At 40.0% G+C, this 15,751-nt stretch overlaps 1 protein-coding gene across 2 annotated transcripts; it reads right to left on the bottom strand.

Moving 5' to 3' along the window:
• Positions 1-233: 233 nt before the first annotated feature.
• card14 (caspase recruitment domain family, member 14) lies at positions 234-15,689 on the bottom strand. 2 transcript variants are annotated; one of them, XM_008407198.3, is made up of 20 exons: positions 13,127-15,689; positions 12,070-12,207; positions 11,664-11,989; positions 8,891-9,001; positions 8,682-8,801; positions 8,223-8,348; positions 7,136-7,285; positions 6,928-7,050; positions 6,338-6,438; positions 5,779-5,834; positions 5,521-5,581; positions 4,820-5,036; positions 4,618-4,744; positions 3,581-3,821; positions 3,442-3,505; positions 3,230-3,350; positions 2,946-3,110; positions 1,707-1,825; positions 1,292-1,407; positions 234-825 (listed from the first exon to the last, which is right to left on the bottom strand). In XM_008407198.3, exons 1-20 carry the CDS (start codon positions 13,338-13,340, stop codon positions 618-620), a joined length of 2,904 nt encoding a protein of 967 aa, XP_008405420.1. In that variant the 5' UTR covers positions 13,341-15,689; the 3' UTR covers positions 234-617. The 2 variants fall into 2 exon arrangements, with proteins under 2 accessions (XP_008405420.1, XP_008405428.1); XM_008407206.3 differs by having other exon boundaries at positions 5,521-5,578.
• Between the last annotated feature and the right edge of the window lie 62 nt (positions 15,690-15,751).

Below are 15,751 nucleotides of genomic sequence, written 5' to 3'. Positions count from 1 at the left end.
TTATTTTTTTGTTTTTTTTAAAGTGATTGCGTCAAACTGAGTCAAAAACACTCTATCGTATTTCCTGACGTAAAAAGGAAAGAGAAAAGAAGCTATGAGGAAGTGGGTTCAACATATTTTCTGAGTTCAGTGTTTAGCTTTGAGTGGCACAAACTCCAGGCTTATTTCAGAGTCGGTGACAATGTGTGGACGATTTACAGAAACTAAACTTCCAGAGACATCTGTGATACGTATTAAATGTGCAACAATAACCTTTTATTTAACAAGAGGGAAATAAAAAACACAGTGAGATAAAAATGCCCTCTAGGCGACATTTAAAAAAGAGTAGTGGTTAGATGTAGTGGCTTAAAAGAGATCTACGATAGATGCAATCCCTCATAACAAGAACTGACCTACAACAAACGTGGAGATACAATTTCTCGTTTTTACAAATGCTTGTTATAAACAAGTACCTAAAATGGAAGATATTATTGAGCTTATACAGGGCATTCCTGCAGGACTTTATACACTCACAAGTATCATGGATACATACTCAAGTTTACAAAAATATATCTCTTGTAAAGCTTATTCATCTTATATACATATATATAACATTATCTCCATTTTCCTTCCTATCTTCACCACAGGTCCGGCTCCACCCAGACCACCTTCCTCTGCTCCTCCCAGATGACGGTGCGGAGGCTGGTCAGCAGGGAGTTCTGGTCACACCAGGAGTCCGGAGCCATGCTGTGATACAGGCACGGCAGCTTGTCCAACAGTGGCTCCTCGCTCTTTGAACATGCAAGCAGCTGTTCCTCCGTCTGGCCGCCACGCTGCAGCTTTGACCTGCAAAACGGAAAATGAAAAAGGAGCATTGACTTCAGACCGAGTGACATGTAAAATCCCTTCACTGGAGGTCCTTACTGCAGCGTTTGAGCTAAAACATGGTAGTTCTGTTACCGTTCAAGAAATCGTAGGCGGTTTATTGTATAAATACTCAAATGTCAATTATACTGTGTGGTAGTGTAGGGGTCTTTGTCCCGTTGGAAGAGGAGAATGAAATATTTTGCAGTCTCTGATATGTTTTCATCCAGGATATACTGCATGTAGCTTCATACATCTTCCAATCAACACCGACTGGTTTCCTCAACCCTCAAGATAGCAACCCTATGACTCACTGTGGACATGGTGTAGGATCCATATAAGGTAGTTTCTGGAAAAGTTCAAGGGGTTTGACATTTCTAGCCCCTGTACATGTAGTACTTAAGAACTCAGAGGCTTCTGTGAAAGAAACAAAACAAACCAAACATACTTAAGTTTTCGTGCGTTGCGTGCAGATACGCCAATAAAGATGATAACTGGAAAGATCTCGGAGCGGTGCAGCCGACGCACACAGTCCAGGCCTAACGGCAGCAAACAGTGAAGGCCCTGAGAGAAGGAGGGGGATGGCAAAATATGCCGTTAAATCAGAAAGATTGTCACTCTGAAATGAGTTCCTTATAATTAAAAATGACTGTCTGCTTGTGCTGGTTTGTCTGGTAGTTTTAGTCTCAAAACCACAACAATTTGCAATTTGGAGATTTGCATACATACAGTACATACCTTAACTCAGTCTAAGAGGAATAAAACAAAGTAAAACATAAATGTGTGATTTAAAAAAAGATTTTGTTAACAGGTTTACATACAGAGGGCCTAAATACACATGCTAAAAATGAGTGTGTTCTGACCTTTTTCACGACTTTCTCAACACTTTGAAGAGTGTAGCACTGGTTTCCACCAGGCTCCACTTCCTCCAGAACCTCAGACCTCTGGAGCCGAGCAGCATGTTCACTAGAGGTCAACGTCTCTGCAGGGACAGCGACAGATCACATTGACTCACACATTACATCCGTTAAACCTGAGCAATAAATATTTAATTTCCCCATGTTTTCCGCTAAATGTTCTTGTTCTTTGTTATTGTAATGATCAAACTTTCCCGCAAAGATCAACAAACATTTAATTTACCCCACTGACTGCAGGGAACATTGGCACACACTGACTATTTATAGCTGCTGCAGATTTTTTTCTTTTTTTAGAAATATTTACCTACAGCGTTTATTTCCTTCCTGGATTACAGCTACGGATAAACACAATAAAATGTTTACCTCTGCCCAGTAAGAGAACAGATTGTTTACACAGCTAGTCAGACACACCATCATTTCGGTGTAAAATCGGAAGTAGAATCAGTAATCTCACCAATAAAACGTGTTACTGTATGTCTACTGAACATAAGGTGTGTTGCAAATGGATTTGTGCCCTGTAAGCTTCTTCACTCTTTGTCACGTTACAGCCACAAACTTCGGTGTGCTTTAATACGATTAGACACATAAAGTGTTGCATGATTGTGTAGTGGGAAGAAAATGATACAGGGTTCTAGAAAATTGTGGTGTGCGTTTCAGCCCTCCTTACTCTGATATTCCTAAATGCCTTCAGAAGTCATCTAAGTGGTTGACACAGTCGACTAGTGTGGGATTTAATTGAGTACAAATCCAGCTGTTCTGGATTTGGGTTCACAGGAGGACAGCACTGATCTTGAGCTCTTTTAGCAAGAGTGAGCAAAACATTTGTAGATGTGCAAAACTGACAAAATCATTCTCCCAAAGAATTGTCACTTCAAACCAGGCACCGATTCAGGAGGGCCGAGTAGAAATTAACTCTCCACTTTTCACATTTTTGTGAAACAAAAAATTGCATATCATTTTCCTTCCACTTCACAGAAGCACATTTTGTGTTGACGTATCACACAAAATGCCAATATAATACATTGAGATTTAAGATTATAAAATGACAAGATGTAAAAAAAATAAAAAAAATTCAAATGACAAACATTTTTCTGTGTCAAAGTATTACCATGTTATAACATGTTTTCCTACAACTGCATCGACAGAGATGGGTATGCGAGGCGATAACGATGCAGCGTTTCTTACCAGGCTCACAGAGTTGAAAGCCCTGCCAGCTGGCCAGCTTCTTGTCCAGCATGCGTCCCAGTATCGTTGGCAGCAGCAGGATAGGCCTGCAGACTGGTGGGAAGTGAGGAGTAACAAGGGTGTAGGGCATGAGAGTTACACAGGTTTTGGGTGGCACCGGAGAACCTTGAGAAGTGGAAAAACACAGGCAAACGTGCAACGTTCATTGAAAACTGTGAACACTGCAGCACCAAAATAGCAGTAACAGTTTGCATCTGTGATGGTGCTGCTGCAGCTCGCTGTACCTGACTCGGAGCCGTTTGTGTTTTCTTCATCCACACTGACCCACAGAGGGTTCCTTCCTTGGCGCCCGGTGCTGACAATCCTCACTGCCTTCTGTTCACTCCTGGTGTTTTCTCGTCCAGCCTGGAATGATGACAGTTTTTCCATAATTAACTTTGGGCCCTGAACGCTTTATTAGTCATATTGCTTAATTTATTTAATTTTTTTTAAATACCTTCTGGCAATTCTTTGTCTGAAAGCTCATATCTTCAATTGTTTGAATCAAAAGTCTCTGGGCCCTGAAAACACAGAAGAAAATCCGTTGTCATCTCGACCTGTTAGGATCTGCTACCGGCTCACAGCAGAGCACCAACCTGTAATAATTGGGTACTGTTCCACTCTGCAGGTCGAGCAGCTGGCACGGGTGAACTTGGCTTGCTTGCCACAGATCCTCGGTGCCGGCAGGTCTCGTGTTTGTCACATGTAGGATGTCGTTGCACGACACGGCCAAGGTCCCGCTGGCACCGGCGGGAAGGGATAAGTTGACCCGAATGTAAAAGGAGTCTCCCGACGACATTGTGCTGTTCTGCAGCTGCTGCAGCAGCGCCTCGTAGTCTGCGCAGGAGGACAGCGACAGTAAATGTGCTGCAACATCGTCATCACCAGTCGTCTCCTACAGACGATGCTGAGGATGTTTGTTATTTGTTTTGTGCTCTCGTAGATGTAGTTGGCATTCTCCAACAGAGGAGTCCAGCTAGCTTAGATGCCCATGGCCATGAAGGTGAGTGGAAAACATGAATGAATTGTTTCAGAAGGATGAATTGGCACTTTTGGCAAACTATCGCATCTCTGGCGTCCATAGGGTTCAGTAGCAGTAGACTTTGCATCAACTGAGTGCACCAACTCCTTATGAGCTGAAACAAGCCTGCTAGTCAAGAATGAACCTGTGATGTACAATATGGTTGATCATAATTGTAAATTCATTGAAGATTCAGCACTAAAAGGCTGAAAGGACTGTGGATGAATTGAATAGCTGTCTGGAAATCCACTGCACTTTTTTGTTTTTGCTGATTAAGGTAAGTGTTGCAAATGTCTGAAAGCTATTACTATTAGCTGGACTATTTGTTTATAACTCCATGATTTAATTACTCTACTCTGATATGAGTCAGAATCCTCTAGTGGATGAGAAAAGTATTTAAATACAGGTAACATTTTGATATCATCTCTCCATATGACAAATGAGCCGTTATCTAATTTTACAATCGCAAAAAAACACAAAAAACATCTGCTTCCTGATTACTTCACCTCAGCTGGAACCATTATTGCCTACTGACTTAGAAAAAGAAAATACAAAATGCACAGTAGCAGCACCGACGAGGTCCTTTAGTCTTTTTAGCGCTGCAAGGTTTACCGTTTTGCCTGGGGCGGAGGGACAGCTGACAGAAGCCCGTAACCTGGCCCAGAGCCCATGTAGCTTCTTCCAGAGTGGAGTCCTCCAACACCATCCTCAGAGCCCTGCTGTTTTGCTCATACCTGACCTGCAGAACGACAGCTGTATAAGACTTGCATTATTCATTACAGGAAAGCCTCACCTTCTTTCTCAGTACACTCACCTCCACAATCTGCGCCCCGGGGCTGATGCCGACAGCATGGGCGGCGCTGCCCTCAGTCACCTGGTGCACAAACACTCCAGACTTGTTTCCTCCCACGACCGAGAGCTGGCTTAGCAGTGCCTCGCACTGGAGGGAGAGGCTGAGGACACGGCCGTTGACGCGGATGGCTTTCGGACGAGAACGCACCAGGAAGGGAGGGGCTGAAGATTTTGAGACGCTGAGGAGAAGAGAGAAAATTGGGGTTGATTTCTAGCATTTCACTCCAAATATTGAGAAATCTTTGAAACGATATGTTTAAAATACATTTTAAGACAACTTAAGGCACCCTGATTAGCTGAGACTTGGCAGAGAAATGAGGAAGTAGGAGATTCGGTGTCAGTTATTTTAAAAATACAACCGGTTCTCAGAATGCATTGCACAAATTCAGATAGTTGATTAAAACCTTCCTGTTGTCCTCATTTTCTGTGTATAGGGAAAACACATACAAATCTCTGTCACTTTGACCCGAGGACAACAGGAGGGTTAAGACTGTATCTGTTTATTAAATCTGTTCATAGAGGTTTACAGGCCTGTTTTTTTTTTTTTTAATTGACAAGATATTGTTTACAGAATGCCATTTATCACCGGCATTCATCTTCAAGTGACACTATTTACATATTTAGCCTGTACTTTATAAATCCCAGGTCCTTTTTCATCCTCACCAGACAGAGTTGGAGCCACGAGAGGAGGAAGGTCTTGGTTTCTGCTCATCTTCACTCCCTGCTGAACAAAAGAGAAGCTGTGAGATGATCTGGCACCAGGGCTGCTTTCCCCGATAATATGCCAGAGTTAATGTATCACCTTTCAGTGCTGACAAAGGTTCAGATTAAAACAATAAGTAGTAAAGGTATTTCAACTGAACAGCAAAAGCCCAGACACTGAGGACAGCTCACTGTGGGACAGCTTTTGCCTCTACATACCATCAGAAAGTAACACAAAGTCGTCCAGCACAGAGTCGGTGTTTGCTGTTTCCAAACTACGTGAGAAGACAGAACAAACTAGAATGAACTTTGGAAATATGCTGAGACACAGATGTCCCGAAGACTTTCCACAAATAGCTGAGATTAAATCATGCAACTGCACTAACTGGTTTTCTGGGGAGCAAATAATTATAGTCTTCGGGTGACAAAGCTAAAACTTCTAACAACACTTAAGACGGAACATTCCTTTAGGCTGCGGGAACAAAAGTAATAAAAAGAAAAGGGGTTAAGAGTACAGACAAACAGCTCAACACCTGTCGCCTGCCTCCACGGACGCATGACATTGAACCTCACATTCCTGTGAATTAATAATTCACCTGAAAGTCATCTTACAACAGCAGAAAATAATTAATGCAGAGGACAGAATTCTAATGTTCCTTTTTCCTTAGTATGTAAGGTGACACCCACTCCCACCATCACCAAAGACCTTATGGACTAGAACAAATTCACTGTACATGTACATACACAATAGCACCCGCACATACGCACACACACACACCTGCTCTCTTCAAAAAAAACTTCTTGTCTTCTACGGAAAGACTCCGGACTGGGTGGTTCGACGCCTTTGGATCGGATGCTGGAGGGGACAGCATCTTCTGACTAAGGATAAAGAGGAACATGAATACAGTAAATAAAAAGCACAGGTTTCATTCAAAGTTTCTCAAGATCTCTTGGAATGTTGCATTGTCATGTGGACTAGTTATTTTAAGCTTAACAGAACATGACGTTGCATCTTGAGCATGATGATGATGATATTGGCGGTAGCAGAAATGTTATGCTGTTGGATGCTTTTCCTCAGTAGAGACTGAAAAGCTGGTCAGTTTTTGAATATATTTACTTATCTGTGTAGCCACTGGACCAGTCAAAGTTTAGATAATTTTTATTTCATAATTTATTAGTCAAAAGAATAAAATTGTGTATTATTTTCCTCCTACGTCACAATTGCAAGCCATCACATAAGGATGCAAAAAGTCTGATCAGGTTTAAGGAGTACAACGTTTTGAAAAGCAGTGTAGACTACTAAAGCATTACTTAACACTAAAATCTTCTTCAATAGAAACTCATCTCTCACAGCGACATGTTACACACCTCTGAGGTGCAGGAACTCAGGGACATGGGGTTAAGTGCGTCCATGCGCCGTAGTCTCTGTCGGACCAGAAGAGGACATTCTTCAGAGCTGGAAGTTGGGCTCCCCCAGCTGATCTCCTTCACCTTCAACCCAAATGCATCAGCAAAGTTACTTCTTCACCTGTTGCACTTTTGTGTGAATGCCGTCATTTGTGTGTTACAAACATACATCAGATTTCCGCAGGCGGGGTCTGGGGCTGCGCTTTGCCTGAAGCGTGAAGACGGCCTCCTGCAGCTCCACCAGCTGACTCCTCAGTGTGTCCTTCTCAGCCAGGATGCGGGCGATCATGGCCTGGGCATCGTCTCTGGACTGGTAGGCCTGCACACACAGGGGAAGATTTCAACTTAATCAAAAGGTGCTCAGTTAAAACTAAATAGCGTCCTTACGGCTCCTAACTAAGTCAGGCCAGATTCCTGACTCATCTAGACGATCACCACAGAAAAGTGGCTACAGACCGACTAAACCTGGAATGCATATTGGAAGTCAGGGATTGGATCGTCATTGTTGACGATGGCTTTCATCGAGAAAAAAGAAATGCAGATTGGTGTTAAAGCGGTGTCACATTTCCTTTTTTAAATAACTACCAACAAATGACAAAAATGTGGAATGGAAAAATAATGACTCATCTAAAGATTTTATCGTACGAATCAGTTTTAACTTTTGTTTTTAAGCTTTTAAAGACGGGATCTGATATTAGAACATTTTCAGCATGTTTAATGATACATTCCATAGTACAAATACAGTATAGGCTCATTATTCTTAACTGATAGATAAAGATTTAATAAAAAAAAATAAGTGAAGTATTAAATGGGGAGGGTTCCTTAGGGGATAACAGGCTTTTTGAACCCTGGATTCAAAAGCTATTTTTAATTCAACTAGAAGACGTAGTAAAGAAAGGATGTTTATTACACAGTTCATTAGACTCAGGCACTGTCACAGACAACAAAAACAGCTGCATAAGGCTGATACACTTGGTATTTTCTAAGGTGGGGCAGATTATACGTCAGCATTTTTCTTGGTACAGCGCTCGTGTTATAAATAGCAGCCAGGAGACCTCATGTGAACAACTTGTGCAACAAAGCATGGTTTTCATGCAAATTAACAGACATTTCAAATGAGGAAATGATAAGAAAAACCAACATTATGGCGGATGAGTTCCAGCTGAACATTGAAGGTAAAATATGAAACGGAAGCACACAACTTGAAAAAGCGGTGATACAAAGTAGTGATTGAGGGGAACGGATACTGTACCCACCTGGTCCCTCTCTGCCTGAAGTTCCTTCATCTGGCTCTGGACCACGATGCTCTTCTGCTGCTGCATCTTACAGTCCAGAGAAAGCTGCTGCACCTGAAGGCTCAGAGCCTCTGTCTGATTCAAGAGCTGAAAAATTACATTTGGCTAAATTAAAAACATGATCAGTGTCAGAAGCAAAACTGCTGCTAGGCTTTTTTTTTTTTTAAAAGGTGCCTAGTCCAACATGTAAACTAATAAAAAAAATCACAAAAAAAAAAACACACAAAAAAAAACTAAACGTAGTGGATATTTTCCTATGATCAAGGAACAGTTTTATACGTCATGGTTAACTTTGTGCATGGAAATCTTAAAAGGTCACCTTCTGTTAATACAGTTAAGCTGAATTTGCATGTTTTTTCCTCATTCGTTATGACGGCAGAGCACAAACATGCACACACACACACACACACACACACACACCCCCTGTTTGTCTCGGAGCAGCTTCTCATTCTCTTCTCTGTAGCTTTTCAGGTGCTCCGCCAGCTCCACCTGACTGTCGATTGCCTCCGCCAAGTCCTGTTGCAGGATGTCCTTATGAGCCTGACGGGTGAGAGGAAGACAAGGCAAGATCATGAAGAGGTAAGGAGAGGCTGATCCTTTCTGACACCATTCAGTGAGAGGTTTCTGACCTCCTCTTGCAGCTGCGGGGTCTGAGAAGAAGAAACGCTTCGGAGGGAACGCTGTTTGTGGAACTCATTTTCCATCTGAATGCTCTGCAGGTCCGTCTGCAGCTGATACACCTGCCATCAAAGACAACAAATATATTTGATAATGAACTGTTGTGTCCTAAAAAAGCAACAAAACATATGCCATGGTGAAGTCTGTTTTTGTAGCTTGACATAAGTCTCAAAAAGTTTCTTTATAAATTCCCATCTCTTAAGAAAGAGCTGATATTCAGATGTTTGATCCAACAGTACATGAATGCCAATTATTTTTGCTCCTTTTTTTTTTTAAACATGGTCCTCTGTACAACCTTCCCCTAAGTCCTACTGTGATGTTGCAGAAAGATGTTTAACTTTCTATTCATAAACGCAGTCATTTTATATGTATAGAGCAGTTTTTATATAAAACAAGGATAACACAAAGTGAGAAAAAAATTTGAAAAACCCTAATTACTAGAGATTTAAAAAAAAAGAGATCTAAAAAAGGAGAGATCTAAATAAAAGGGTAAGAATGGAAAAGTAAAAAAAGTACACAAATGTGTAGTCAACAGTCATAATGTTGGTTAGAAGGACTGTGGATGTGCATTTGGGTTGATTGTGATAATTAAAAAGACACTTGAGTCTTCATTTCCCGACAAGAGGGTTAAAAAGAGGCCAAAAGTAGAAAAAGATAAGAAGAAGACAAAATAGAGAAAAACAGAGACAAAGAAAAAGAAGGAGCTTTGAGCTGGTAGAAAAATATTGTAAATATAACAATACAAAAATAATCTTAATGCCTAAAAAACAGCTAAAAGCCAAAGATGAACAGCATGGACAACCGCATTGTCATTATCTTTTTATTAAGTTTGATGTACTGCAACAACTTATTTACTTGTGACCCAAGTTTTTTTTTTTTCTTTTTTAAATATATGATTAAAAAAAAAGTCAAAGAAATACTTAAAATTTGTTTGGAACTTATCCAAAGTTTGTTGGTAGCACCACAGATTTCTTACATTTAGAAATGCTTTAGAATAAAACATGTTGTGCTATTGTGCAAACAAACAAAAAACATGCTGTGGTCCTCATTAAGAGTTTACGACATTCTTTGGTCAAAATCCCTCAGAAAATGTGAAGCTGCTCCTCTTTTAACACCTCTTGTCAGAATGATGGATTTTGGTGAGTGTGAGCTGAGTCACCACAGCTCCTTCTACCCACCTGTCCTATCTGCAGGTCACTGCAGCTGTTCCATCTCTGAAACACAACTGCATAACGAGCCCTGCCTGTTTCAATAACCTCATTGCAGACACATTGGTGGCATAATGTAGAATCCTTCAGGTTGAATAAGTACCGGTTACATAAACTTTGGATTTAGTGGCTGGTTTTCTGTCGAAGCTGAGATAAAGAGCTTCGGCTTTTACCTAGAAACATTTCTTTCTACTATTAATAGTGGTAATAGTAGCAGCGACTGCTCATAGTGCCATCTTCAGTGACAAAGTGTGGTTTCCTGGTACAGAAAAAAAATGCATCAAAGACGCTCCCGTAGTCATAGTTCCTGATTAGGATATGGAAAAAAAAAGAAAAAAAGAGAAGGTAAACTACTCATGGAGCATAATTAGCTCATTTCCTTTTTAAGTAAACCATTTAACTGCTAAAGAGACATTACTAAGTGTAATATAAAAAAATTTGGAAAAAAATATACTTCCCACAAATCATCCTACTTCTGATGTAAGAAAATCCAGAAAGTTTTGATAGTGAAGATATAATAATAATAATAATAATAATAATAATAATAATAATAATAATAATAATAATAATAATAATAATAATAATAATAGAAAAAGGTTTCAAACATGATACATTTTTTTATTGTCTTCACATATCCAAGAATAACAAAGTGAACAAATAACAAATTTTCACATTATGTGTCTAATCTTTAAACAGTATTTCAGGCTCATGAACAATAATTAAAATTTAAGCTTAGTAGCTAAATTTTGTTTTAGTAATGTCTAGGAATAAACTTTTTTTTTTAAACGGACCTTGAGTAATTCAACAAAGAGGTTGCAACAATGCTGCATTTAATGTTATGTTAAGAACATTGTTCATAACATAAAATATTGTCATTTCAGATTGTTAGGAGACAGCAGAAAATATTGTGAGATTAGTAAAAGACTGAATGAATCCACGCCGTTGTCATGAATCGGACCTTCACAGTTTAAACCGTAATACTTTATGTGCTTCATTAAAACGGTCATTTGTAAACCAGAGAAAACAAATTCTTATGATGTTTTCTTTGGGAAAAGATATTAACTACCACAGACAGCATGCCAGCATTTTACTATGTAACGCAGGGAATTCTTGGTTAAGATTTAATCACATTCTCCAAGGAGTTTTTAAAAAAATGTTCTTCCTCCTTAATGAAAAAACCTCAGAAGTACAACCAGTTTTTAGACACTCCCCTTTATATTCACCTTCACTGTCTTCTAGGAAGAAACACGTTGTTGTTTAACTACATAGGAACTGAGGTGGAATTCAAAATTATCTCATTCATTATTTCTTCTGAGTCTTCTTTTTGGTACTTTTAGTAAAAATTTTTATGATATTAACATTAATCATGCTTTCCCTGGATTAGCAATAAGAGACATTGAGACTCTTAGAAGGAACAAGGAATGATAACCTAAAATAAACATTGGAGGCTGCTTCTATTTTTTAGGAGAAAAAAAAATATTTAAACACAAAGAGAAATTTTAAGGCATCAACTCACCTGCAGGTTCAGGTCATGCAGCCGCCCGTTTATAGCCGATTTCTCCTCAATGCTTGCGGTGTAGCGGATGTACAAGTCGCACTTCTCGTCCTTCAGCTTGGTGACTTCCCGCTGCAGAGAACTCAGGTGTCTCTGCAAGCGTTCGTTTTCAGCCTGAAGGTGGCTGCACTTCTCTTCCTGCTCCATCAGCTGGCTGACCTCCGACTCCAGGGAGGAGCAGCGGGTGCTCATCTTGCCGGCCTCGTTGCGGGCCTCCTGCAACTCCGTCTGCATCCCTGTTACAGCTCTGATGAGGTACTCGGTCAGCTCTGAGTACTTGATCAGACCTGAGATGAGGAAAATGCAGGTGAGCTGTAGGAGACAAAGACACCCTTTGGAAGAGCAGGAGATGTTTTAGGACACTTACCGCTGAATCTCGAGGGCTCTGTGCTGGGCTTACGTCCCGTAACATGGGTGTAGAGAACTGGATAATGAATCATCAGCCCCTCTAGCAGAGCTATAGCTCCGTTTCTTCCCTGGGTCCTCAGCAGATCCAACATGTAGCCTAAGAGGTGACACAATTAATCTCTTTTTGTCTCAGATTCAGCTTCATGCGAAAAGTGTAACGTTTTATTTGGAAAGAACGCAAAAACCCAGTTTTTTTTAATCCACCAGAAATCAGTTTTACATATGTTCATTGCTGTTCACCTTGTTCGATTCTTAAATAAAAAAATACTGACATGTCTGGACAAGGCATTCAAGCAACTTTTGAAAGTAAAATTTTGTTCATTTACAAAGTCAGAAACCTTTGACATTACCAGTAAAAGCGCTAAATATTGCTTAATGTGTTAGAAAACTTAAAGGAAGAGGGATGTTCAACCATGAGTTGAAGTACAAGTTTATCTCTGAACGTAAAACAATGGATGGGTTTGGAGGGCTTGTCAAACTACACACTTAAATTTAATTCAGATGCTGTGGTATCACCTTACATATTCATGGTTAAAAAATCTCCAGTGTTGCTCAATATAAACAATTCTGCAACAAAGACTAGGCCAAAATTCCCCCACAGTTATGTAAAGCATTACCAGTTATCCTGCATGCTTGGTGGAAGCTGCTGCTGTTACCTAAGGTGGCACAGTTAGTTATTAGATTTGGATGACAATTACTTTTTACACAGGGTCAGGTTGGTCTGAATAGCTTCTCCTTTTGATGAATTAAAAGACCATTTGAAACTGGCTCTGTGTGTTTACTCAGGTCAGCTTTACCTGATAAACTTTGTTTGACATATTTAGAGGGGAAAAAATGTAAACAATAGGCATACCTTTGATTGGCGTATTCAAAAACACAAAAAAGAGGACAAATCAGAACCCATAACGTTACAATAAGAAGCTGCAGAAACCTCTAGAAATTCTTATCAGCTTGAGCAGATCTAACGTTCTTAAAACAGTCAGACCTAAAACAGAAAGTCTAGTCAGGAAGCTTACTTGTTCTCATGCAGCGGTTAGTCAGGTTGTGACGGGAAAGGATCTCGTCTTCGTCCACCTCTGTGAGAACCTTGACCTGCCTCAGATAGGGGAACAAGATGCACGGTCGGACCCCGAGGGAGATCCGGTGACGGTTGTCATTGATCAGCTCCCAGAGTTCCTCCTCGCTCAGCTCCTTCAGGTTGGGACCCTCTGGAACAGACTCCTCCGCCATCCTTAGTGCGCTGGATCACTGATGCGTACACACACCTGAAGCCGATGAGGCGACGGCAAACACACACACATACACACACACTTCTACAGCGGACCAACAGACTGAGTGAAGGAGCTGGGTAAAGTATGATTAAAAGAAAAAAAGAAGGCAGGGTAGTTTCCACGCCCTGCTGTTTATTTCAAGCATGCGTCTGTGGGCGTGAAGGAAAACCTGTGTGACAACCTTGGTTGTGCAGCTCAGCTAGAGGCTGGGACAATCATCTGATCATAAAAAAAACAAACCCAGGTTTTCACACATATTTGTCATATTTTAACCACACTCTTAGAAACAATCAGCTAAACAAAGCGTTACTTTAAGCACCTCACTCTTGGATGCTGTTTATTTTTAAAGGCACTTTCAGTGTCTTATCCAACAATAATAAATTTCTGCTCTGCCACGGTGAGTGAGTTTTGAAATTAGTTTTTCAGATGATTTTTGGGGGGCTCAGAAGGATTAAAACAGGCACATTAGAGTTCATCTTAATAATTCCTAATCACAGTAAGGTAAACATTCCGCGCCACTGACGGGAGCAAACACAGAGAGCAGCAGAGCAAAGTCCTCTTCCACAGAAGGAAATAATATTACCAGGACAAAGTGTTTTTCTAAGCCAAACATACGTGGGCTTAGTGTGTCATAGGGGAGGATGCATACAAATCGAAGCCACTGTAAATTATATATATATGTGTGTAAGTACTTTGGAGGATGTCTTTTATCAGTGGGAACATAAAAAGTAAGGAAGTGTAATGACAGCTTTTGGAAAAAGCCCTGCAAACTGTTCATGTAGATCTTATGCATTGTTGTCAGTGCATAAGATCTACAACACTGACAAAGACAACTGTTATCTCAAAGACAGAACTGGCTTTTAGGTTATAAAAGCAAAATGATGCGACAACACACCACCCACGAAAAAGCTTACGGAAGACTCAAAATTCTTGGACCAAGGCTGATTAACTCAAACGACTCTTTACAGCATTCTGGGGGATAATCAGCTTCTGTCAACAGTACAAGGCCTGATGATCTGCCTCATAGGCCTTAAAACAGTAAAAGCTGAACATCATGTGGAATTTTCCAGTAGGAGATAAACAATTATATACAACGGAGCTTCATAATAATAACAGCAATTGAATCATCCCACATTTGGTAACACAGACAGATCAGTCAGTTTTGACCTGTAAGTGTGAGTCATGTACAAATTTTGGAATTCCACACAACTATTTAGAAGACTGATTTAAATGTATGACAAACCAATCTCAGAAATATTGGGAAAACTACATCAATATTTTACATTTTCAGAGAACTTTCAAGAAGTTGAAAGATTTCCGTAGAAAAAAAACTGTTAAATTAGGGGTATGTTCCCCAGATCCTGAAATTAAATATTTACATTGCAACTGTTTAGAAACTCCATGCAGTGGGGTAGTTGACAGGAAAAATCGAGCACTAACATGCATTTGCATTGCACATACTACAGAACTTTTTTCCTACCTATATATTTTTTATGAACTGGTGCATATATATACATATATTACTTTTTCTTATAACCATTCAATGTTTTTGTATAAACCTTTATTGATCTGCCTTATAGTTGTGGTATTTGTACAGAATTACACCCTGAGGCCCATATAAGACTGGTGATATCGTTTTAATTGTTCCTGCATTCCTGACTTGAAAAATTATTAACTTTATTAACAGTCTTACTAACAATTAATACGTCTAGACAATAATTACATTGGTTTCCATGGTGCACAGTACTGAAGCTGCTACATTATCAGTGTTCCTCCAGCAGGAAAAGTAGCAACTTCTTCAAACTCACAAAAATAATCAATGCATTTGTACATTCATGCTTACGTTGTATTTCTCACCACCGTCAGCAGAAAACCCAACATAACAACCATTATGGGAGGAATGTGTGAAATAATGTGATCAGTGACGAGGCGCAGTCAATTTCTGTCGTTATTTCATTAGAGGAAACCCCTTTAATTAATGACATGATTTTCCTTGCTTCATGTTAGCAGTGATAATGACAGTTTGTTTAGGGCTTAGCCGGTAGACACAAACATGCATAGGGGTTTGTTTTGGGAAAACTGCTGCAGACATTTTAAGAAGAAGCCAATTCCACAGCATGGCTTTGGTCATTGAAAGGTCTTCACATTGTATTCATATCCAGTCCCCATGTCTCCATCACAGACGTCACGTGGCTGCTTGGTTTTAGAGGAGATATATTCAGACTTAAAGTGTGGTTTGCAGAACTATTCCAAGAGCCACAGCAGTGCTAACCAAGAAGTATCCTGAAACATGACAGTGTCCTGAAACACCTTAAATCATTAATTTATAAACATCTGAAGAAGCCATTAAAATGTCCTAATTATTTGATT

Source organism: Poecilia reticulata, chromosome 1 (genome assembly GCF_904066995.2).
Source record: "Poecilia reticulata chromosome 1, P_reticulata-male-v2, whole genome shotgun sequence".
NCBI classification, from domain to species: domain Eukaryota; kingdom Metazoa; phylum Chordata; class Actinopteri; order Cyprinodontiformes; family Poeciliidae; genus Poecilia; species Poecilia reticulata.
The sequence above is the reverse complement of the archived record's forward strand: the minus strand, read 5'-3'. Positions and strand labels throughout refer to the sequence as shown.